We start from the raw sequence: 23600 nt of genomic DNA on the forward strand, positions 1-23600 counted from the left end.
GTCCAAAGTCACACAGCAGACACAAGGCGGAGTTGGGATTTGAACCCTTGACCTCTGACTCCCAAGTCTGTGCTCTTTCCTCCTAAGCCACGTCGAATATCTGACAATGACTCTCCCCTGCTTCAAAGCCTTATTGAAGGCACACCTCCTCTAAGAGGCCTTCCCAGACTAAGCCCTGCTTTCCTCTTCTCCCCCTCTTTGACTTGCTTCCTTTATTCATCCCCCTTCCCAGCGTGGCTCAATGGAAAGAGCACGGGCTTTGGAGTCAGAGGTTGAAGGTTCAAACCCTGGCTCCACCAATTGTCAGCTGTGTGACTTTGGGCAAGTCACAACTTCTCTGTGCCTCAGTTACCTCATCTGGAAAATGGGGATTAAGACCGTGACCCCCCCGTGGGACAACCTGATCACCTTGTAACCGCCCCAGCGCTTAGAACAGTGCTTTGCACATAGTAAGCGCTTAACAAATGCCATCATTATTATTATTATATCCATATCTGTCATTTATATTAATGTCTGTCACCCCCTCTAGACTCTAAGCTCACTATGGGCAGGAAATGTGTCTTTTTTATTGTTCTACTGAGCTCTCCCAAGTGCCTAGTACAGTGTTCTGCACACAGTAAGTGCTCGTTAAATAGGATTGACGGACTGACTGACTTTGGCATGCACCGGGCTGGTGGGCGATTAGGTGGTCAGGCTCCTGGCCTGCTTCAGAACCCAGTGCCGGGCTAGAAAGAGGCGGGCTTGGCATCACTTACATGCGTCCAGGCTTTCTTGGTCCAACCACTGCGAGGGTGTGCCGGGTGCATTTTGAATGATGGCATCTAAACCCAAAGAGAGTATTTCTCATGTCAGTGTCCAAGGTGATGAATTCAGGAGGGGCACGGCGGGCCCGCCGCAGAGGCAGCACCTTCTCCTCCGCCTGGCCCCGCTCCTGCTGGGGCTCCTCAGCCGGGCGACCCCTGCCATGCCCTCCGCCGGTGGTTGGTGAGTGGGGGGTGGCTCAGGGGTCCAGGCTGTGACCCCCAACCCGCCCAGGCAGGGAAACTGAGGCCCAGAGCCCTACGGCGCGTGGGGGACAGGCATTTGGGGTGGGGATCGGAGCCAAGCAGAGAGGTGTCCCCAGAGCCCAACCCCCATCCCACCCAGCAGGCACCCAAGTGGGCACCCGGCCCTGGCCGAGGAGGAGGAGGAGGAGCGCTGCTGCTTTCTGAAAAATTTCCTGAATTCATAAGTGAAAGTGGGGTCATCTGCGGACACAAATGGGGTCACAGATAGTTCACAGGGTCATCTGAGGACACGAGTGGGGTCACAGAGTTCATTGGGTCATTTGAGGTCAAATGGGACATTAAACGTGTTTCTGATATTTTTCCCCATTTCAAAAGTAAAAATGGGGGTCATCTGAGGACACAGGGAAGCAGCGTGGCTCAGCGGAAAGGAGCCCGGGCTTTGGAGTCAGAGGTCATGGGTTCGAATCCCAGCTCCACCACAAGTCTGCTGAGTGACCTTGGGTAAGTCACTTAACTTCTCTGGGCCTCAGTTCCCTCATCTGTAAAAATGGGGATTAAGACTGTGAGCCCCACATGGGACAACATGATCACACTGTATCCCCCCCAGCGCTTAGAACAGTGCTTTGCACGTAGTAAGCGCTTAACAAATGCCATCATCATCATCATCATCATCATCATCACAAATGAGGTCATGGAGAGTTCATGGGGTCATATGAGGACAGGAGTGGGGCCACAGAGAGTTCATGGGGTCATTTGAGGAGAAATGGGACATTGAGCTGCTTTTTGAAAGTTTTCCCAATTTCGTAGGTGAAAGTGGGGCCATCTGAGCACACAAATGGGGTCACAGAGGGTTCCTGGGGGTCACCTGAGGAAATGAGTGAGGTCACGAAGAGTTCAGCGGGTCATTTGAGGAGAAATGAGACAAACTGCTTTTTGAAAATTTTCTCAATTTCAGAATTGAAAGTGGAGTCATACGAGGACACAAATGGTGTCACGGAGAGTTCATGGGGTCATATGAGGACATGAGTGAGTGGGGTCACGGAGAGTTCATGGAGCCATTACTCTATTTTACTCGTACATATTTACTATTCTATTTTGTTAATGATGTGCATCTAGCTTTATTTCTATTTATTCTGATGACACTTGTCCACATGTTTTGTTTTGTTCCGTTGTTTGTTTCCCCCTTCTAGACTGTGAGCCCATTGTCGGATAGAGACCATCTCTATGTGTTGCTGACTTGTACTTCTCAAGCACTTAGAACAGTGCTCTGCACACAGTAAGTGCTCAATAAATACGATTGAGTGAATGAATGAATCATCATCATCGATGAAAGACCAGCTAACATCCAGAGCACTGTACTGCCTGGGTTCATTCATCCATTCATTCAATCGTATTTATTGAGCACTTACTGTGTGCTTGGGAAGTACAAGTAGGCAACATATAGAGACGGTCCCTACCCAACAATGGGCTCACAGTCTAGAAGGGGGAGACAGACAACAGAACAAAATATGTGGACAAGTGTCAAGTCATCAGAATAGATAGAATTAAAGCTAGATGCACATCATTAACAAAATAAATAGAACAGTAAATATGTACAAGTTAAATAAATAGAGTAATAAATCTGTACAAACATCTATACAGGTGCTGTGGGGAGGGGAAGGAGGTAGGGCGGGGGGATGGGGAGGAGGGGAGGAAAAAGGGGGCACAGTCTGGGAAGGCCTTCTGGAGGAGGTGAGCTCTCAGTAGGGCTTTGGGTGAGTAGAGGACTGCACCAGCCCCTGTTGTGAGCCAAACACTGCCCTAGGGACTTGCGGGAAAGACCGCCTAATGTCCAGAGAGCACTGTACTGGGTACCGACTGTGGGCAGAGCTCTGCACCAGGCCCTTGGGAGCAAACCATAAAAGAAGATATGGGAGGGCTGTCCATTCCCCCCATCTTACCTCCTTCCCTTCCCCACAGCACCTGTACATACGTATATATGCTTGTACAGATTTATTACTTGATTTATTTATTTATTTATCTTACTTGAACATATCTATTCTATTTATTTTATTTTGTTAGTATGTTTGGTTTTGTTCCCTGTCTCCCCCTTCTAGACTGTGAGCCCGCTGTTGGGTAGGGACTGTCTTTATGTGTTGCAGACTTGTACTTCCCAAGCGCTTAGTACAGTGCTCTGCACACAGTAAGCGCTCAATAAATACGATTGATTGATTGATTTCACCTTCATTACACTCTCCCCGAGAGAAGCAGCGTGGCTCAGTGACAAGAGCACGGGCTTGGGAGTCAGAGGTCATGGGTTCAATAGTCATTCATTCAATCATATTTATTCAGCACTTACTGTGTGCAGAGCACTGTACTAAGCACTTGGGAAGTACAAGTTGGCAACATATAGAGACGGTCCCTATTCAACCGTATTTATTATCAATCAATCAATCAATCAATCGTATTTATTGAGCGCTTACTATGTGCAGAGCACTGTACTAAGCGCCTGGGAAGTACAAATTGGCAACACATAGAGACAGTCCCTACCCAACAGTGGGCTCACAGTCTAAAAGGGGGAGACAGAGAACAGAACCAAACATACCAACAAAATAAAATAAATAGGATAGAAATGTACAAGTAAAATAAATAGAGTAATAAATATGTACAACCATATATACATATATGCAGGTGCTGTGGGGAAGGGAAGGAGGTAAGATGGGGGGATGGAGAGGGGGACGAGGGGGAGAGGAAGGAAGGGGCTCAGTCTGGGAAGGCCTCCTGGAGGAGGTGAGCTCTCAGCAGGGCCTTGAAGGGAGGAAGAGAGCTAGCTTGGCGGACGGGCAGAGGGAGGGCATTCCAGGCCCGGGGGATGACGTGGGCCGGGGGTCGATGGCGGGACAGGCGAGAACGAGGTACGGCGAGGAGATTAGCGGTGGAGGAGCGGAGGGTGCGGGCTGGGCAGTAGAAGGAGAGAAGGGAGGTGAGGTAGGAGGGGGCGAGGTGATGGACAGCCTTGAAGCCCAGGGTGAGGAGTTTCTGTCTGATGTGCAGATTGATTGGTAGCCACTGGAGATTTTTGAGGAGGGGAGTAATATGCCCAGAGCGTTTCTGGACAAAGATAATCCGGGCAGCAGCATGAAGTATGGATTGAAGTGGAGAGAGACACGAGGATGGGAGATCAGAGAGAAGGCTGGTGCAGTAGTCCAGACGGGATAGGATGAGAGCTTGAATGAGCAGGGTAGCAGTTTGGATGGAGAGGAAAGGGCGGATCTTGGCAATGTTGCGGAGCCGAGACCGGCAGGTTTTGGTGACGGCTTGGATGTGAGGGGTGAATGAGAGAGCCGAGTCGAGGATGACACCAAGGTTGCGGGCTTGTGAGACGGGAAGGATGGTAGTGCCGTCAACAGAGATGGGAAAGTCAGGGAGAGGACAAGGTTTGGGAGGGAAGACAAGGAGCTCAGTCTTCGACATGTTGAGCTTTAGGTGGCGGGCGGACATCCAGATGGAGATGTCCTGAAGGCAGGAGGAGATGCGAGCCTGGAGGGAGGGGGAGAGAGCAGGGGCAGAGATGGAGATCTGGGTGTCATCAGCATAGAGATGATAGTTGAGTGCTTACTGTGTGCAGAGCACTGTACTAAGCGCTTGGGAAGTACAAGTTGGCAACATATAGAGATGGTCCCTACCCAACAGTGGGCTCACAGTCTAGAAGGGGGAGACAGACAACAAAACAAAACATATTAACAAAATAAAATAAATAGAATAAATATGTACAAATAAAATAAATAAATAGAGTAATAAATATGTACAAACATATATACAGGTGCTGGGGGGAGGGGAAGGAGGTAAGGCAGGGGGATACCCAACAGTAGGCTCAATATCCAGCTCTGCCACTTGTCTGTTGTGTGACTTTGGGCAGATCACTTAACATCTGTGTTCCTCATTTACCTCATATGTAAAATGGGGACTAAGACTGTGAGACCCACGTGGGACAACCCTGTATCTACCCCAGCGCTTAGAACAGTGCTTGGCACATAGTGCTTAACAAATGCCATCATCATCATCTCCCGAATTCCTACAATACCCTAGCTATGGGCAGAACACTAAACAGGGCACAAGTGCACACCCAGTAGCCACCAGAAGAGTGCTCAGCACGACTGGTGCTCAGTGCCTCAGTAGCCACTGTGCTCTACACACAGTAAGCACCTAGTATAGTGCTCCACACACAGTAAGGACTAAACAAATGCTATTGCCTGAATGAGTGTATGGATGGATGAGTTTCTGGAGGTAACTGCCCCACCCCACCTGTTGTCCCCTGTGAAATACAGGTTCAGGAGAGAAGCAGCGTGGCTCAGTGGAAAAAGCCCGGGCTTTGGAGTCAAAGGTCATGGGTTCAAATCCCAGCTCTGGCAATTGTCAGCTGTGTGACTTTGGGCCAGTCACTTAACTTCTCTGTGCCTCAGTGATCTCATCTGTAAATTGGGGATTAAGACTGTGAGCCCCCCATGGGACAACCTGATCGCCTTGTAACCTCCCCAGCGCTTAGAACAGTGCTTTGCACATAGTAAGTGCTTAATAAATGCCATTAAAAAAAACCCTGCACCTCTTTGAGCAAAATCCCCTGGTGGCCCAGAGGAGCTCGTCTGAGCTAGCCTGGTTTCGATTGCTCAGGAGTGAGGGAGCCAGGTGTTAGTGGGAGGGTCGAGAGTTGGGGTCAGGGATTAAGGTTGGGGTCAGGAGTGGGGTTTGGGGTCAAGGGCTGGGGTCGTGTGTCAGGTGTGGGGGTTGAGAGTGAGGTTCAGGGCTGCTATGTTTGGGTCAAAATGGGGGCTTGGGGGTGGAGGGCAGAGGGCGGGAGTGGAGGTTGGCATCAGAGGTCAAGGTGAGGGTTCGGGGGGTGGTGCATAAGGGTCAGGTGTCAAAGGTTTGGGATTCGGGTGGAGAATTGTGGTTGGGAAGGGGGCCAGAGGCTCAGAATTCTCTGTTCCGGACCTGCGAGCTTGGCGGCGGCACAGCGGATCCTCTCCCAGGGGCTCTGGAAGAAGCTGCACGTGTGCATGTACACGGTCTGCAGCAGGGCCGCGTTCTTGCGGGCCTGGAAGAGACCGAGAGAGGGGCCACGGGGATGGCGGGGAGGGAAGAAGGGGTGGGAGAGGAGACCGTGAGTCCCAGGGATGGAGAGGTAGGGGAGCACCGTCTCAGAGGCCTGGAATCGGGCAGGGGGGAGAGGGGGAGCAGCCCACCAGGGGATGGTGACAGAAGCCAGCCCTTGTGCAGGGAAAACAGAATCCAACAGGAAGCGATTACATCCCCCTGCCCCAAACCGTTAGCTGGAACTGAGATCCATGGGGGAGAGGGTGCTCAATAATGTGCCACTCACCCCAGGGTGCCCACCCCCGAACTGGTTGTTTACTGGGGCACCCTGCCCCTCTTCTTCCCCCTCCCCATGCCCCGCCAACAGTGCTTAGGCGGGGTGTTGGTCCAAGGCTAATTTCTGGGAGGACCTGAGCCCCTTATCTCACAGCCAAGCTGGGACTCAAAATCCACCTGGCCAGGACAAAAAGGCTGTTGAGCTGGGCCCACTGTTGGGTAGGGACCGTCTCTATATGTTGCCAGCTTGTACTTCCCAAGCGCTGAGTACAGTGCTCTGCACACAGTAAGCACTCAATAAATACGATTAAATGAATGAATGAATAATAATAATAATGGCATTTGTTAAGCGCTTACTATGTGAACTGTTCTAAGTGCTGGGGTGGATACAAGGTGATCAGGTTGTCACACATGGGGCTCACAGTCTTAATCCCCATTTGACAGATGAGGTAACAGAGGCACAGAGAAGTTAAGTGGACTTGCCCAAAGTCACACAGCTGACAAGCGACGGAGCAGGGATTAGAACCCATGACCTCTGACTCCCGAGCCCGGGCTCTTTCCACTGATCCATGTTGCTTTTCTGATAATAATCAGATAACAATGATCATCATCAACGACGGTATTTATTGAGCGCTTACCATGCGCCAAGCACTGTCCTAAAGTCTTGGGGAGAGTACAATAGAGTTGGCAGATACATTTCCCGCCCACATTGAGTTTACAGGCTAGAATTAAAATAATAATAATAATAATAGTAACACTAATATAACTACTATTTTGTTAAGTGCTTTCTATATGCCAAGCACTGTGCTAAGACCTGGAGTAGATACAAGACAATCAGGTGAGAATCTTTAGGTGGGGAGAGTAACTTGTACTTCCCAAGCGCTTAGTACAGTGCTCTGCACACAGTAAGCAGATTGATTGCTTACTTTTGCTTACGATTGATTGATTGATTGAGCGGGAGGTGGGAGTCTCTGTCTGTTGTCCTGGCCTGGGCTTCCCTCAGCCTCACCCTCAGTGCTCGGGTGGAGAGTTGGTGGTTCATTCCCCCGTTGGCATCCTTCTATGGTTGCCAGTTGCATCCGTGAGAAGCAGCTTGGCTCAGTGGAAAGAGCCCGGGCTTTGGAGTCGGAGGTCATGGGTTCAAACCCCGGCTCCGCCAATTGTCAGCTGTGTGACTTTGGGCAAGTCACTTCACTTCTCTGGACCTCAGTTACCTCATCTGTAAAACGGGGAATAAGACTGTGAGCCCCACGTGGGACAACCTTGTAACCTCCCCAGCGCTTAGAACAGTGCTTTGCACATAGTAAGCGCTTAATAAATGCCATTATTATTATTATCTCTGTGCCTATGACCACCTATCTGGGTCAGGGGACCTTATCAGGGTGGAAGGCGGGAGCCAGAAAGACCAGGGCAATGACCAATGATCAGGTGATCGAGCAATGGTATGTATTGAGCATGCGCCATGGGTGGAGCAGTATACTGAGTGCCTACTATATGCAGGGTGCCCTACTAGGTACCTGCTGGGAACCTGAACCCACTGTTGGGTAGGGACTGTCTCTATATGTTGCCAATTTGTACTTCCCAAGCGCTTAGTACAGTGCTCTGCACATAGTAAGCGCTCAATAAATACGATTGATTGATTGATTGATTGGCTGCATGCAGAATGCTCTACTATGATTTTGGCACAGTAAAATGGATATAGGAGACCAGACCAATTATTATTACTATATTTGCTGTAGACTGTGAGCCCACTGTTGGGTAGGGACCGTCTCTATATGTTGCCAACTTGTACTTCCCAAGCGCTTAGTACAGTGCTCTGCACACAGTAAGTGCTCAATAAATGCGATTGAATGAATGAATGAATTTGGTAAGGGCTTACTACGTGCCAAACACTGTTCTAAGCTCTGGGGTAGACACAAGGTCATCTGTTTGGTCACAGCCCTGCCCCATATGGGGCTCACATTGGTTGGATTGGTTGGCTTAGAGAAGCAGTGTGGCTCAGTGGAAAGAGCCCGGGCTTTGGAGTCAGTGGTCAGGGGTTCAAATCCCAGCTCCGCCAATTGTCAGCTGCATGACTTTGGGCAAGTCACTTCACTTCTCTGTGCCTCAGTTACCTCATATGTAAAATGGGGATTGACTGTGAGCCCCCGGGGGGGTCAACCTGATCACCCTGTAACCTCCCCAGTGCTTAGAATAGTGCTTTGCACATATTAAGTGCTTAATAAATGCCATCACTATTATTATTATTATTATCCACCTCTGCATCTAACAGAAACTCCTCACTATCGGCTTTTTAAAGCCCTCAATCCCCTTTCCCCCTCCTACCTTACCTCACTACTCTCCTACTACAAGCCAGCCCACATGCTTCGCTCCTCTAATGACGTCACTCATCGAGATCTCATCGATCTCGACACCAACCTCTAGCCCACATCCTGCCTCTGGCCTGGAATGGCCTCCCTTCCTCATATCCAACGGACAATTACTTTCCCCACCTTCAAGGCCTTTTTGAAGGCAGATCTCCAAGAGGTCTTCCCTGACTAGGCCCTCATTTCCTCCTTCATTCATTCAATCGTATTTATTGAGCACTTCCTGTGTGCTGAGCACTGTACTCCCTTCTGTATTGCCCTAGCGCTTCGATTTGCTCCCTCAGTTCACCCCTCCCTCAGCCCCACACCACTTATAATAATAATAATAATAATAATAATAATGGCATTTATTAAGCGCTTACTATGTGCGCAGCACTGTTCTAAGCGCTGGGGGGGAATACAAGATGATCAGGTTGTCCCACGTGGGCTCACAGTCTTCATCCCCATTTTACAGATGAGGGAACTGAGGCCCAGAGAAGTGACTTGCCCAAAGTCACACAGCGGACAAGTGGCGGAGCTGGGATTTGAACCCATGACCTCTGACTCCAAAGCCCGGGCTCTTTCCACTGAGCCACGCTGCTTCTCTAATGTACATATCCATAATTATGTACACTTATGTACATATCCATAATTTGTTTATACTAATATCTGTCTCCCTCTCTAGACGGGAAGCTCGTTGTGGGCAGGGGATGTGTTTACCAACTCTGTTACATTGTACACTCCCAACTGCTTAGGACAGTGCTCTGCACACAGCAAACACTCAATAAATGCAGTTGATTGAGTGGACTCACAATCTAGGTAGGAGGGAGTAGTACTTAATCCCCATTTTACAGATGAGGAAACTGAGGCACAGAGAACCATCATCATCAATCGTATTTATTGAGTGCTTACTGTGTGCAGAGCACTGTACTAAGCGCTTGGGAAGTACAAGTTGGCAACATATAGAGACAGTCCCTACCCAACAGTGGGCTCACAATCTAAAAGTGACTTGCCCAAGATCACATAGCAAACAAGTGGCAGAGCCAGGATTAAAACCCAGGTCCTCTGACTCCCAGCCCTGTGCTCTATCCACTAGACCACAATACTTCAAGGGGCTTATCCTCGAGCGGTGAAGGCAGGCGGTTACGGGTTGGAGGACCCAGAGCGTCACAGACCTGCTCGGAAAAAGTTGTTGGGTAGGGACTGTCTCTCAATGGGAAGAGCACGGGCTTGGGAGTCAGAGGTCATGGGTTCAAATCCCAACTCTGCCAATTGTCAGCTGTGTGACCTTGGTCAAGTCACTTAATTTCTCTGTGCCTCAGTTACCTCATTTGTAAAATGGGGATGAAGACTGTGAGCCCCACATGGGACAACCTGATCATCCTGTATCCTCCCCAGCACTTAGAACAGTGCTTTGCACATAGTAAGCACTTAACAAATGCCATTATTATTATTATATGTTGCCGACTTGTACTTCCCAAACGCTTAGTACAGTGCTCTGCACACAGTCAGCCCCCACTAAATACGATTGAATGAATGAACAAGAGCATGCAGGCAAAGAGCCTGACCATTGCTATCCCTGGAAGAAGGCCTCCATCGTTGTAAAAAAGTGGAGAAGAATGGTGGGAGAAACTTGGGTTCCCTGAAAATACTTGCTGGGGGGCAGGGGAAAGTGGGATGTCTGCCAGCTGGCATTTCCACTGAGCGGGGCTCTCACCAGAATCCCACACGCATCCTGGTAGAAATCCCGAGCCTTGGGCATTTCCAGGGTTGCGAGGTGCTTGTCCACGATCCCCCCCAGCTCCTTCATGCCCAGATAGGGCAGGCAGGCCGATATGGTGGTCCGGCAGGCCTAGAGAAGAGAGAGTCATCTGGCTTTGTGCTACCCGTTAGTGGCTTGTCATATCCCTGCTGGAGTGGGTACAGGAGGGGAGAGGGAGAAAGGGAGGGAAGGAGTGAGAGAGGTGGCCTTGGGCCACCTACTAGGGCAACGGCCTCCTCCCCATCTTCCCCCCTCCCCTCTAGCCCTACCTCCTCCCCCTCCCCACAGCCCTTGTATATATTTGTACATATTTATTACTCTATTTTACTTGTACATATTTACTACTCTATTTTATTCATGATGTGCATATAGCTATAATTGTATTTATTCTGATGGTTTTGACACCTCTCTACATGTTTTGTTTTGTTGTCTGTCTCCCCCTTTTAGACTGTTAGCCCGTTGTTGGGTAGGGACCGTCTCTATATGTTGCCGAATTGTACTTCCCAAGTGCTCAGTACAGTGCCCTGCACACAGTAAGAGCTCAATAAATACGACTGAATGATTGAAGGAAAGGGCATTTCTGACAAACAGCCGGTCCCAGGCTGGCAAAGAGCCCGGAGGGGGGGGGGGGGGGGCAGGTTGAGGAGCCCAGGAAAGTGATGTTCAGTTGGCTGGCTACCAGTTGTCCAGTTCTGGCAGGGATGCCCAGAGCCTCTCACCGGCTGGCTCAGCTCCTGGGACTGGGTAGGCCGGGTGTGCCTGTGGAGAGGGTACAGTGCTCTGCCCACTGTAAGCACTTAATAAATACGATTGAATGAATGAGGGTCTGTACTTGGGCACCAAGGGCCCGGGGGGCAGACCTACCAGACCTATTTGTGGGTTGGGGTCCCACAGGTGAAGGAAGAATGCCGTGAGCGTCTTTTTCATCTCTCCCTTGAAGAACGGCCTTTTGGAGCTTGTTGCTTTCTCAGCCAGGATCCCAAACAACTGGATGCTGTTCAGTCTCACCTCGTCCTGCTCCTGGAGCCATAAAATGGGGCGATATCTCAGACAGGACCATCCTGTTCCCAACCCAGCCTCCTCCCCACCACCCCTCCATCCAGGGGAAGGATTGATTGGCCCCCAGTCCGGTCCATCTCCTGGCCTCTGAGTTGTCCTACTCCCTATCTGCCTTCCGGACGTCTCCGAGTCTGTGGAGTTTGAGCTCTGGATGAGGGAAGATGGATCTGGACTGCCTTTGGCACTGAGGACCGTGGGAAATGGAGGACTATAGATGCCGTATTTTTTTTTAATGGTATTCATCAAGCTAATAATAATAGTAATAATGATGGCATTTGTTAAGCACTTACTATGTGCAAAGCACTGTTCCAAGCGCTGGGAAGGATACAAGGTGATGAGGTGAGGTTGTCCCACATGGGGCTCACAGTCAATCCCCATTTTCCAGATGAGGCAACCGAGGCACAGAGAAGTGACTCGCCCAAAGTCACACAGCTGACAAGTGGCGGAGCTGGGATTTGAACCCATGAGCTTTGACTCCCAAGCCCGGGCTCTTTCCATTGAGCTACGAGTTGTGATATTTGTTAAGCACTATGTGCCAGGCACTGTACTAAGCTCCGGGCTAGAAACAAGCTAATCAGGTTGGACACAGTACCTGACCCACATGGGGCTCAGACTCTTAATCCCGATTTTACAGATGAGGCAACTGAGGCACAGAGGAGTGAGGTAACTTGCCCAAGATCACAAAGCAGACACGTGGCAGAGCTGGGATTAGAACCCATGACCTTCTGAATCTCAGGACCGTGCTCTGTCTACTACACCACGCTGCTCTTACTACGTGCCGGGTAGCATACTAAGCACCGGTGTAGATACAAGCTAATCAGGTTAGACTCAGTCCACGTCCCGTATAGGGCTCAGTCTCCACCCCCCTTTTCCTGATGAGGTCACCGAGTCCCTGAGAAGCGAGCCCAAGCCCTCACGTCTTCCAGGAAGGTCCTCGTCAGAAGGACAATCTCCTGGAAGTGGCTGTTGACCTCCTCGGCCGAGAGCAGCCCCAGGAGGCTCCTCAGCGCCTTCAGGCTCTCGCAGATGACATCGGTGCGGACCAGATGGTACAGGCCTCGGATGACCGCATCCAGGATGAGCTGCTTGTTCTTCCTCACCTGCTCAGAAAGGGGGGGGGAAGGGGTCCACTTGGGGACCTCGCGATAGACCACGAGGCTCCCCTCCAAGTGACTGTCCTTTCCCTCGTCCCATCTGCCTCCCAGCTGGCCCTTGCCCTCGACTCCCCCCGCCTCCATCCCTCTGCTCACCTCGTTCCCCCCAGCCTGGGACTCCCTCCCCACCCAAATCCCACAGGCCGTGGCTCTCTCCACATTCAAAACCCTCTGAAAATGCCCCCGCCCCCCCCCAAACGAGCCTTTCCCAATTCATTCCCAGCAGCTGCTTCCAGCCTCAGGGTCTCAATCGATCACATCGATTGTACTTACTGGGAGCTTACTGTGTGCAGAGCCCTGTTCTAAATGATTTGGGAGAGTTCAGTACCACAGAATTAGTAGACAAGTTCCCTGCCCACAGTTAGCTTACAGTCTTAGAGGGGTCTTGGATGGAATTCATCACCGTGAGGGTCGTTCAGACAACAGGGAGTGGGAGCAGGGGGAGAAGGAGGTGAAAGCCTAAATTCCATTCGGTTCAACTTAATCGGGTGGGCTGGTTCTCTAGGCCGGACCATTCCCTCCCCACCTCCCCCCGCCCCAGACCTTCCTTTCCGCCACCCGCCCATCTCTCTAACCTTGTTGGGAGCCCCAGTTGTGGCATTCCCCAGCCCCCGGATCGCCATCTGCCTCAAGGTGAGGTTTGGGTCCCAGGTGGTCTGGGCCATCACGAATAACACCTCTTTGAGCTTTCCCGGCTTCCAGAGCGTCGGCTCCTTCAGGAGCTGAAATCAACGGGGAGGGTTCTCCATCGGCCTGGTTTTGCGGGGCTCCCTTTACGGGAGGCTCCACAGGCAAAGGAAGAAAGGATCCCCCAGTCTAGAGACATCCAGGATTTGTTCTTTTGGGGAGATGAGAGAGAGAAGGAGGGAGGAGAGAGTGATGGAGAGGAGGGAGAGAGGGATGACGAGGGAGAGAGAAGTGTGTCTGTGTGTGTGTTGGGGCAGGAGGGTGACGCTGTCACCTGGAAGGAGGAAACAGATTGGCAGTGAGGGCTGCCAGTCCTTGCCTCAGAGAAGAAAGTGGTGCCGGTGACCCTGTAGCTCTCAGATGGTGAGGAGAGTGCCGGGCGCAGGCGTGCCATGAGTTCCAGCGTGATTCCCTGTTGCCAGGTGGGCAGGCTCCTGGGGGAGGACGGGAGTGAAGCCGAGCTTCAGCCAGAGAGGGAGGCAGTCCTCGACGTGGGTAGGGAGTCCTCCTGTCCTGGAAACTCCAGCCAGGGTGGGCCAAGGGCACGCTCAGGCGTGTCTCCCCAGGTTGGGTGTGGGTTTCCATTCCGGGCGGTCAACTAGTCAGCCCCTCACCTGGCCAGAACGCAGACTCCGGTGGGGTGGGAATGGGGGTCGCTCAACAGGCTCCACAGGTTCTCCCCTTCCTCGGTTTCTTTCGCCAGGCCCTCCTTCATGGCCTGAACTTGGACGCAGCGCAGGGCCGCCGTTGACAGGCTGAGGGAGGCATCGCCAGGGTTCAGGTGGACAGACACCAGACTCACAACCACCACAGACCGCTAACAACAATCATAAGAATCATGCTGGTATTATTTGTTAAGCGCTTACTAGGTGCCAGACACTGTACTAAGCACTGGGGTGAATCAAGCACATTGGATGGGACACAGTCCCCATCCCTGGAGGGGCTCACAGTTTCAGATGAGGTAACTGAGGCCCAGAGAAATACAGTGACTTGCCCCAGGTCACAGCAGACAAGTAGTGGAGCCAGGATTAGAACCCATGACCTTCTGACTCCCAGGTACGTGCTCTATCCTCTAGGCCATGCTGATTTTGATTTGGAATTTGGTCAGAGCCTGCCATGGGCCATAAGCTCATTGCGGGCAGGGGACGTGTCTGCCAAGTCTGTTATAGTGGACTCTATCAAGCAGTTAGTACAGTGTTCTGCATGTAATAAGCATTCAATAAATACCATTGATTGATCAATGGGATGAGCCCCGGGCTAGATAGGATGCATGCAGATCAGACTCCATCCCTGTCCCACCGAGTTGGGGGGAAAGAGCACTCACAGTCTAAGGGGGAGGCATTGAATCCCCATTTTATAGATGAGGAAACTGAGGACCAGAGAAGATAAATGACTTGTTCAGGGCTCCCCAGGTTGCCAAGCCTTTGAGTGTCAGGTCTTGCTCTTCCCCAGGGAAGGAAACACATCTGCACATCTGCTAACTGTTGCTTGTACTCTTCCAAGCGCCTAATACAATGCTCTGTTCATAGTAAGCGCTCAAATACCATTGATTGATTGATTGATTGTTCTCCTTCTGGGTGCAGGAGATGAAAATGAAGCAGAAGGTTGGTGGTGGGGGGAATAAAGGAAACATTTTCATAATAATAATAATTAATAATAATAATGGTATTTGTTAAGCACTTACTATGTGCCAGGCACTGTACTAAGCTCTGGGGTGGATACAAGCAAATCGGGCTGGACACAGTCCCTGTCCCATATGGAGCTCACAGTCAATCGCTGTTTTACAGATGGGGTAACGGAGGCCCAAAGAAGTGAACCCAAGTCCTCACATCTTCCAGTGCGCTGCTCACAGTGTGCACCCAGTACTGTACCGTGCACAAAGTAGACACCCAGGATAGTGCTCCGCTCCCAGTAGGTCTCTAGTGCAGTGCCCAGTACGCCCCTAAGACAAGGCTCTGCTCCCAGGGTGGGGGACTGACTCCCAGGACTGGATGGGCTGAACCGTGGTGGGGGGGTGGGCGTGGGGGGTCACCTGCAGGGGTTGCCACCCTGGTGGCGCTCTCCATGTTGCAGGACCCTCCTGCGGCTCAAGGCGGGAACCAGGGTCTCCCGGCCCTGGGTGCAGCTGATGAGCTTCAGGAGCAGCTGGAACAGCTCGGGGAAGAGCTGACCCAACTCCCCGCCAGCCTCCACCACCTCCCTCAGCGCACAGGCAGCCTGGATGGACGGAAGATCCCGCGGTCGCGGCCGCTACCGCCCTGCCACCCACCAGCCTCTCCCCTCCCATCTGTCCATCCCTCCTTCCATTTCTCCTTCCTCCCCTCTGCCCAACTGTCCATTCCTCCCTCTCTCTCTTCTTCGCTCCCTTCCTGGTCTGTCTTCTCTCCCAGGGCCGCCGGGGCCTGGGTCTGAGCCAGTCTCATGGTCAGTTCTCGAGCTCTTTCTGTGCCGGCTGAACTCCTGACGGGATGGGGAAGAGAATGGGGCCTGGGGGGACCCTTTGGGCAGTCCAACCATCCAGCCTCTTCCCACACTGGCTTTTTCCCAACAAACTTTTCCTTGGAAGCAAGAACCACAGCTGGAAAGCCGGAGTTCCTCAGGCCCAATGGACTCTGGCCCCTCAGGTAGCCAGGGAAGGGGCCAGTGAAGGGGCCTATGAATTAGCCACGGCCAGAGCTGCTGTTGTGCTGAGGTGGGGGCAGGTCATGATGGGCAGAGGCAGGAAGTCCTTACACTCTCTTTCAGGATGGGGAAACTGCCATGGCACTTGAAGTGGGGAGGGGAAGAGGGAGATGGAGAAGGAGAGGAAGACGAAGAGGGAGACAAAGGGGGAGAAGAAAATGGAGATGGAGAGGGAGACAGAGATGGAGAGGGAAACAGATGGAGAGGGAAACAGATATGGAGAAGGAAACAGATGGAGAGGGAAACAGATATGGAGAAGGAAACAGATATGGAGAAGGAAACAGATGGAGAGGGAAACAGAGACGGACACGGAAACAGAGACAGACAGGGAAACAGAGATGGACAGGGAAACAGAGACGGACAGGGAAACAGAGACGGACAGGGAAACGAGACGGACAGGGAAACAGAGATGGACAGGGAAACAGAGATGGACAGGGAAACAGAGACGGACAGAGAAACAGAGATGGACAGGGAAAGAGAGATGGAGAGGGAAACGGAGGTGGAAAGGGAGCCAGAGATGGAGAGGAAGGGGGAGACTGAGGGAAACGGAAAGGGAGAGAAAGAGAGAGAGAGGGAAATGTCTCAGTCACGATCCATCTTACTGCAATGGCCTCAGTTTCAGCCACGTCGTCCTCCATCCCTTGATTCAATCTGTCCATCAAGACTCGCAGGAGTCGGGGGGTGGAGTGGGTTTCCCCTGCCAGGGCTTGCCACAGGATCCGGGTGTCCCTACAGTGGATGGTACACCCAAGACAGTAGGCATTCATTACAGTGCTTTGCTTGTTAGTGACCGTCTGTAGGGAAGAATCACGGCCTGGAAGAAAGAGCCAGGGCCTGGGCATCAGGAAACCAGGCTTCTAATCCCAGCTTGGCTGCTATGTGACCCTGGACAAGTCACTTCACTTTTCTGGCCTCAGTTTCCTCATCTATACAAATGGGAATCCCTCCTCTCCCTCACCTTGTGAACCCCAGGAGGCACAGGGACACGATTATCCTGCACCTATCTCAGAACTTGGAGCATAGTAAACACCTTAAAATCACCACTATTAATATTATGCCTCTCCTGTCCATGTCTGGGACCTTTTTACTCACCAGCTTTATGGGGAGGGTCAGGGAGCTGGAAAAAAAGAGGGCCACAAAGGAAACACTGTAAGGACAAGATAGAAGAAAGCCTGGACACTAGAAGAAAGTCTGATGTCTCAGACATTAAGGATAAAAACGCACATTGGGCTTTAGAGAGGAGTGCCTCTGTCTCTCTCTTTTTTAAGGTTATCTGTTAAGCATTTACTATGTGCCAGACACTGTGGGGTAGATGCAAGATAGTCCAGCTGAAAACAGTCCATGCCCCACATTCATTCATTAATTCAGTCGTATTTATTGAGCACTTACTGTGTGCAGAGCACTGTACTAAGCGCTTGGGAAGTATAAGTCGGCAACATATAGAGACGGTCCCTACCCAACAACGGGCTCACAGGCTAGAAGGGGGAGAATGAGGCTCACAGTCTTAATCCCCATTTTACAGTTCTCATGAGGCCCAGAGAACTGAAGGGCCTCACCCAAGGTCACACAGCAAATGGCAAAGCTGACATTAGAACCCAGGTCCTCTGATTCCCAGGCTTGTGCTCTGACCACTAGGCCATGCTGCTTGCAGCTTCGAGAGGAGAGGGAGGCTAGGTGGCAAAAGGAAAACAGCACCAGGTGAGGTAAAAAGTAAACTCAACCCCATCACAAGGGGCAGTCTGAGGGGGCACCCGCCAGCCAAGGCAGGAGGGTGGACACTGGTCCTTTTGGGAGTAGAAATGGTTTGGAAAGACGAAGACGTCGGAAAGTTGCAGTGATGTAGACTTGGGTACTAAGCGTGGCTGTCAGGAGGGTGCGACGAGGTTGTGGCTACTTTCTAGGGGACAGGAAACTGTCACCCATTACATCCCCCAAATAAAAAAGCCACTAGCTGGCACTGACAAAGAAGATAAATGAAAGTAATTGTATTTGTAAGCACTCACTATGTATCAAGCAGGGGTACAAGATGAGCAGCTTGGACACAGTCCCTATCCCACATAGGGCTCACGGCCCAAGAAGGAGGGAGAACAGATATTTCATCTCCACTTTATCGATGTGGAAAGTGAGGCACAAAGAAGTTAAGTGACTTGTCCAAGGTGGCAACAGACAAGTGGCGGATCAGGGACTTGTCAGGCGTGTGATCTTGGGCAAGTCACTGAACTTCTCTGTGCTTTAGTTCCCTTCTCTGTAAAGTGGGGATTAAAGCTGCGAGCCCCACGTGTCCAACCCAATTAGCTTGTATCTACTCCAGAGCTTAGTACAGTGCCCGGTACATAGTAAGTGCTTAACAAATACCATAAAAACAAACAAATAGAAAACCCTTGTGACCAAAGCTCTCTGGACCTTTCCCCCTTTGTGAAGAATGATTTAGGCCCTAAATTTGGCCCGAACCTGTCAAAGGGCAGGGGTTTGGCCAAGAGGCTGGAAACAACACTCTCCAGGTGGAAGCTTGCTATAAGAGAGATGATCTGCAGCACAAACTGGAAACTCTGCTCCTTGAGCCTGAGGACGGTCATGTGATGGTAGATGGATTCCAGGATCCCCAGCAGCTGAAGTGGGGAAAGCGAAGGAGATAGCCAGGGTTAGTCCGGTCATTATTTCATGCAAGTCAGCTTGATTAGCGTGTATCTACCCCAGTGCTTAGTACAGTGCCTGGCACCTAGTAAGCACTTAACAAATACCATAACAACAAAAAAAAAATCCCTAAAAAGATCCTCACCACAAAGACAAGTAGAAGCAGGGCCAGAAACTCTTTTGTGCTTTGAACAGTACCACCCACGCAAGTCATTTAACCAATGCCAACTTGAGTTATCTAGTTGTATGGTTTACTGGGAAGCAAACACCACTGATGATGAAGCGTTTTGGGGCCTTAAAAGGTCAATATGGGATATCCACTCCCAACCACCCAGTGAGTGCTGCACTTGCTGTGTGCAGGATAAATCAATCAATCAATCAATCATGAGTGCTTACTATGTGCAGAGCACTGTACTAAGTCCTCAAGAGAGTTCAAACAACAGAATTAGTGAATGCAATCCCTGCCCATTGGGAACTTACAGTCTAGAGCGGGAGACAGGCATTAATATAAATAATTCATGACATATAATGGAAAGATGTGTGTACATAAATGCTGTGGGGTTGAGGGTGGGGCAAATATCAAATGTCCAAAGGTCATAGATAACAATAGTAATAATAATGTATTTGTTAAGCACTTACTATGTGTCAGGCACTGTATTAAGCGCTAGGGTGGATACAAGTTTATCCAGTTGGATACAGTCCCTGTCCCATACGGGGCTCACAGTCTTAATCCCTGTTTTACAGATGAGGTAACTGAGGCACAGAGGAGTGAAGTGACTTGCCCAAGGACACACAGCAGACAAATGGTAGAGCCAGGATTAGAACCCATGATCTTCTGACTCCCAGCCCATTCTCTATCCTCAATAATAATAATAATAATAACAATAATAATAACAATAATAATAATGACGGCATTTATTAAGCACTCACTATGTGCAAAGCATTGTTCTAAGCACTGAGGAGGTTACAAGGTGATCAGGTTGTCCCAAGGGGGGCTCACAGTCTTCATCCCCATTTTACAGATGAGGTAACTGAGAAGTTAAGTGACTTGCCCAAAGTCACACAGCTGACAATTGGCAGAGCCGGGATTTGAACCTGTGACCACTGACTCCAAAGCCCGGGCTCTTTCCACTGAGCCACGCTGCTTCTCAGTGTCATGCATAGGATGAAGCAGAAGGGAGAGTGAGTCGGGGGAAAAAGAGCTTAATCAGGGAAGGCCTCTTGGAGGAGTCTGGTGCTGTTTTTGCTTTTACTTCTTTAACCCCTGTGCACAGTTCTAGACTGCAGCGTACCAGGATTGATTGGCTGAGTTTTACGGCTGAGCTGTGGTATGGTGCAAGGCTTTGTTTCACTGCCTCTATTCTCCTGCCCTGCCTCCGGTTTGGTTGCCCAGTTTCCCTCACCGTACAGTAGTTAAAAGACCAGATGAATGGCACCCAGACATGAAGGGGAGCAGGGCCATGTGGGCTGTTCAGGGGACCGTTGGGGGCTCCGGGGGCTGCGCGTGGGAGGCAGCGGGCCGGAGTGAGGTACCTGGCCCTCAAGCATGGCTCCCTGCTCCTCCAGGATGGTGACCATCCAGATGCTGCACGCCTTGGCACAACTGGGGGTCAGGTTTTCCAGGCCGTCGAGCAGTTCTTCCAGGAAGTCCTGGGTTTCCTCATGGGGGATGAATTTGCTAACGATCTGTAGTGTGGACAAAATAGACAGTAAAGTCCATACCTTTGGCTAGCCCTAATGACTCTAACCAAACCCTAACCCTGCCAACCCTAAACCTAATAACCATAATCAAACCCGAACAACCCTAACCTAGCCCTAATCATAACAAACCTAACCCTAACCTCACCTTAAAAATCCTAATCTAACCCTAACAACCCTAACCTAACCCTAACTTTAACCATACCAACTCTAAATTTAACAGCATAATCTAACCCTAACACTAACCCAACCTTAACCGCACAAACCTAACCGTAAACTGACCTGAACAACCCTAACCTAGCCCTAATCATAACCACCCTAACCTTAAACCTAACCCTAACAGCCCTAACTTAACCCTAAATCTAACAACAATCTAACCCTAACAATAATTTAACAACCCTAATCTCACCCTAACAACCTTAACCTAATCCTAGCCTAAACCAAATCCTAATCTTAACCAAACCAATCCTAACCCTAACAACCACCAAAAAACCCCAACCTAGCCTTAATCATAACAACCCTAACTCTAAACCTAACTCTTAACAGCCTTAACCTAATCCTACCTACCAACCCTCAGCCTCTTCTTTCGGGAAGAGAAGAGAAGCAGTATGGCTCAGTGGAAAGAGCCCGGGCTAGGGATCAAGGTCTGCCAGTCTCCCTCAATAGCTACAGCCTGTGGTCTGCATTGGGTCCCAACAGTAGCCCTGATGATACATCAAGAAGCAGCATGACTCAGTGGAAAGGGCCCGGGCTTTGAAGTCAGAGGTCATGGGTTCAAATCCTGCCACCACCAGCTGTCAGCTGTGTGACTTTGGTCAAGTCACTTAACTTCTCTGTGCCTCAGTTACCTCATCTGGAAAATGGGGATTAAAACTGTGAGCCCCCCGTGGGACAACCTGATCACCTTGTAACCTCCCCAGCACTTAGAACAGTGCTTTGCACATAGTAAGCGCTTAACAAATACCATTATTATTATTATTATTATTATTATTATTATTATCAACCTGAAGACCAAGCGAACCCTTCACAAGAAGTAGTTCAAACCTAATCAATCCCTCTAAGACTATAAGCTCCTTGGGAGCAGGGAACATGTCTACCAACTCTCACATCATAGTAATAATAATAATAGCAACAACAATAATAATTGTGGTATTTGTTAAGCACTTACTATGTGCCAAGCACTGTATTAAGCACTGGGGTAGACACAAGCAAATCGGGTTGTACCGAGTCCCTGTTCCAAATGGGGTTCACCATCTTAATTGCCACTTTACAGATGAGGTAACTGAGGTACAGAGACATGCCCAAGGTCACACAGCTGACAAGTGGCAGAGCCAGTTTAGCACCCAGATCCTTCTACTCCCAGGCCTGTGCTCTATCCACTAGGCCGTGTTGTTTCTACTGTGTGCTTAGTACAGTGCTCTGCACAGAGTAAACACTCAATAAAATATGATCCATTGACCGTTTATGCTCCAACCTATTGATCGATTGACTGATTGATTGTTTATGTTCCAACCTGCCCAGTACCCAACGAGAGCAGGGTGGCCTCAATTTTCATGATTCCACCTCCTGATGACAAGGAATGCATCAGCTACTGAAATCCATCCGAATCAATCAATCAATCAATCAATCATATTTATTGAGCGCTTACTATGTGCAGAGCACTGTACTAAGCGCTTGGGAAGTACAAATTGGCAACACATAGAGACAGTCCCTACCCAACAGTGGGCTCACAGTCTAAAAGGGGGAGACAGAATCAACCAACCTAACAGTCACTGGTATTCACTGAGCACTTGCAGTGGGCAGAGCACAGTGTTACGCGCTTGGGAAAGACACAATCCCTGGCCACAAGGCACTTACTACAGTCTACAGGGGGAAACAGACATGAAAATCAATGACAAGTAGGGCAAATAAACTAATAATAAAAACGATGGTATTTGTTAAGCACTTACTATGTGCCAGACACCGTAAAACGCTCTGGGGTTGAATACAAACAAGTTGTGTGAGTTGGACACAGTCCCTGTTCCACTGCCCATTTTGCAGATGAGGGAACTGAGGCCCAGAGAAGTGAAGCAACTTGCCTAAGGTCACACAGCAGACAAGTGGCGGGGCTGTGATTAGAACTCGTGACTGTCTGACTTGTGGGTCTGTGCTCTACCCTCTATGCCATGCTGCTTCAACCAGTTCTGGGCTTAGAGTTAGAGAGAGGAAGAGCGTTAGGGGTGAAGTATGGACAGAAGTGGAGAGAAGCAGGGAGGTCAGAAAGGTGGTTGACGAAATAATCAAAGCAAGGATAGAATAATGTGATAATTTGGATGGAGAAGAAAGGACTGATTTTAGCAGTCATGAAGGTTGAATCATCAGGATTTGGTGACATTGAATATGTGGATTGAATGAAAGAGATGATAAAGAGAGAAGCAGCGTGGCTAAGAGAAGCAGCGTGGCTCAGTGGAAAGAGCACGGGCTTTGGAGTCAGAGGTCATGGGTTCGAATCCAGACTCCACCATATGTCTGCTGTGTGACCTTGGGCAAGTCACTTAACTTCTCGGAGCCTCAGTTCCCTCATCTGTAAAATGGGGATGATAACTGTAAGTCCCACGCGGGACAACCTGATCACCTTGTATCCCCCCAGCGCTTAGAACAGTGCTTTGCACATGGTAAGCGCTTAACAAATGCCATCATTATTATTATTATGGGTTCAAATTCCATCTCTGCCACTTGTCAGCTGTGTGACTTTGGGTAAGTCACTTAACTTCTCTGGGCCTCAGTTCCCTCATCTGTAAAATGGGGGTTAAGACTGTGAGCCCCCTGTGGGACAACCTCATTACCTTGTGACCTCCCCAGCTCTTAGAACAGTGCTTTGCCCATAGTAAGCGCTTAATAAATGCTATTATTATTATTATTATTATTATTATTATTATTAAAGATAACATGAAGAGGGTGTTCCTTTTTCCTTTTTCTTCTTTCTTTCTCCCCTTTTTCCTCTCCTCCTCCCCATCCCCCCCACCTTACCTCCTTCCCCTCCCCACAGCACTTGTATATATTTGTACAGATTTATTGCTCTATTTTACTTGTACATATTTACTATTCCATTTATTTTGTTAATGATGTACATATAGCTATAATTCTATTTGTTCTGATGATTTTGACACCTGTCTACATGTTTGGTTTTGTTGTCTGTCTCCCTCTTCTAGACTGTGAGCCCGTTGTTGGGTAGGGACCGTCT

The 23600-nt window shown here is 50.0% G+C and overlaps 1 protein-coding gene across 1 annotated transcript in view; it reads right to left on the bottom strand.

The window, feature by feature from the left end:
• MROH2B (maestro heat like repeat family member 2B) overlaps window positions 1-23600 on the bottom strand; it is a 94980-nt gene that overhangs the window by 1470 nt on the left and 69910 nt on the right. The window contains exons 30-41 of the mRNA XM_038744407.1: window positions 20213-20365; window positions 18497-18654; window positions 16648-16774; window positions 15396-15580; window positions 13978-14118; window positions 13683-13797; window positions 13252-13398; window positions 12440-12622; window positions 11328-11483; window positions 10419-10553; window positions 5979-6081; window positions 756-821 (exon numbers count right to left, since the gene is read on the bottom strand). Of these exons, the coding sequence (XP_038600335.1) occupies window positions 756-821; window positions 5979-6081; window positions 10419-10553; window positions 11328-11483; window positions 12440-12622; window positions 13252-13398; window positions 13683-13797; window positions 13978-14118; window positions 15396-15580; window positions 16648-16774; window positions 18497-18654; window positions 20213-20365 (1669 nt within the window). The remainder of the gene's footprint in view (window positions 1-755; window positions 822-5978; window positions 6082-10418; window positions 10554-11327; window positions 11484-12439; window positions 12623-13251; window positions 13399-13682; window positions 13798-13977; window positions 14119-15395; window positions 15581-16647; window positions 16775-18496; window positions 18655-20212; window positions 20366-23600) is intronic.

This window comes from Tachyglossus aculeatus, chromosome 3, assembly GCF_015852505.1.
Source record: "Tachyglossus aculeatus isolate mTacAcu1 chromosome 3, mTacAcu1.pri, whole genome shotgun sequence".
Lineage (NCBI taxonomy): Eukaryota > Metazoa > Chordata > Mammalia > Monotremata > Tachyglossidae > Tachyglossus > Tachyglossus aculeatus.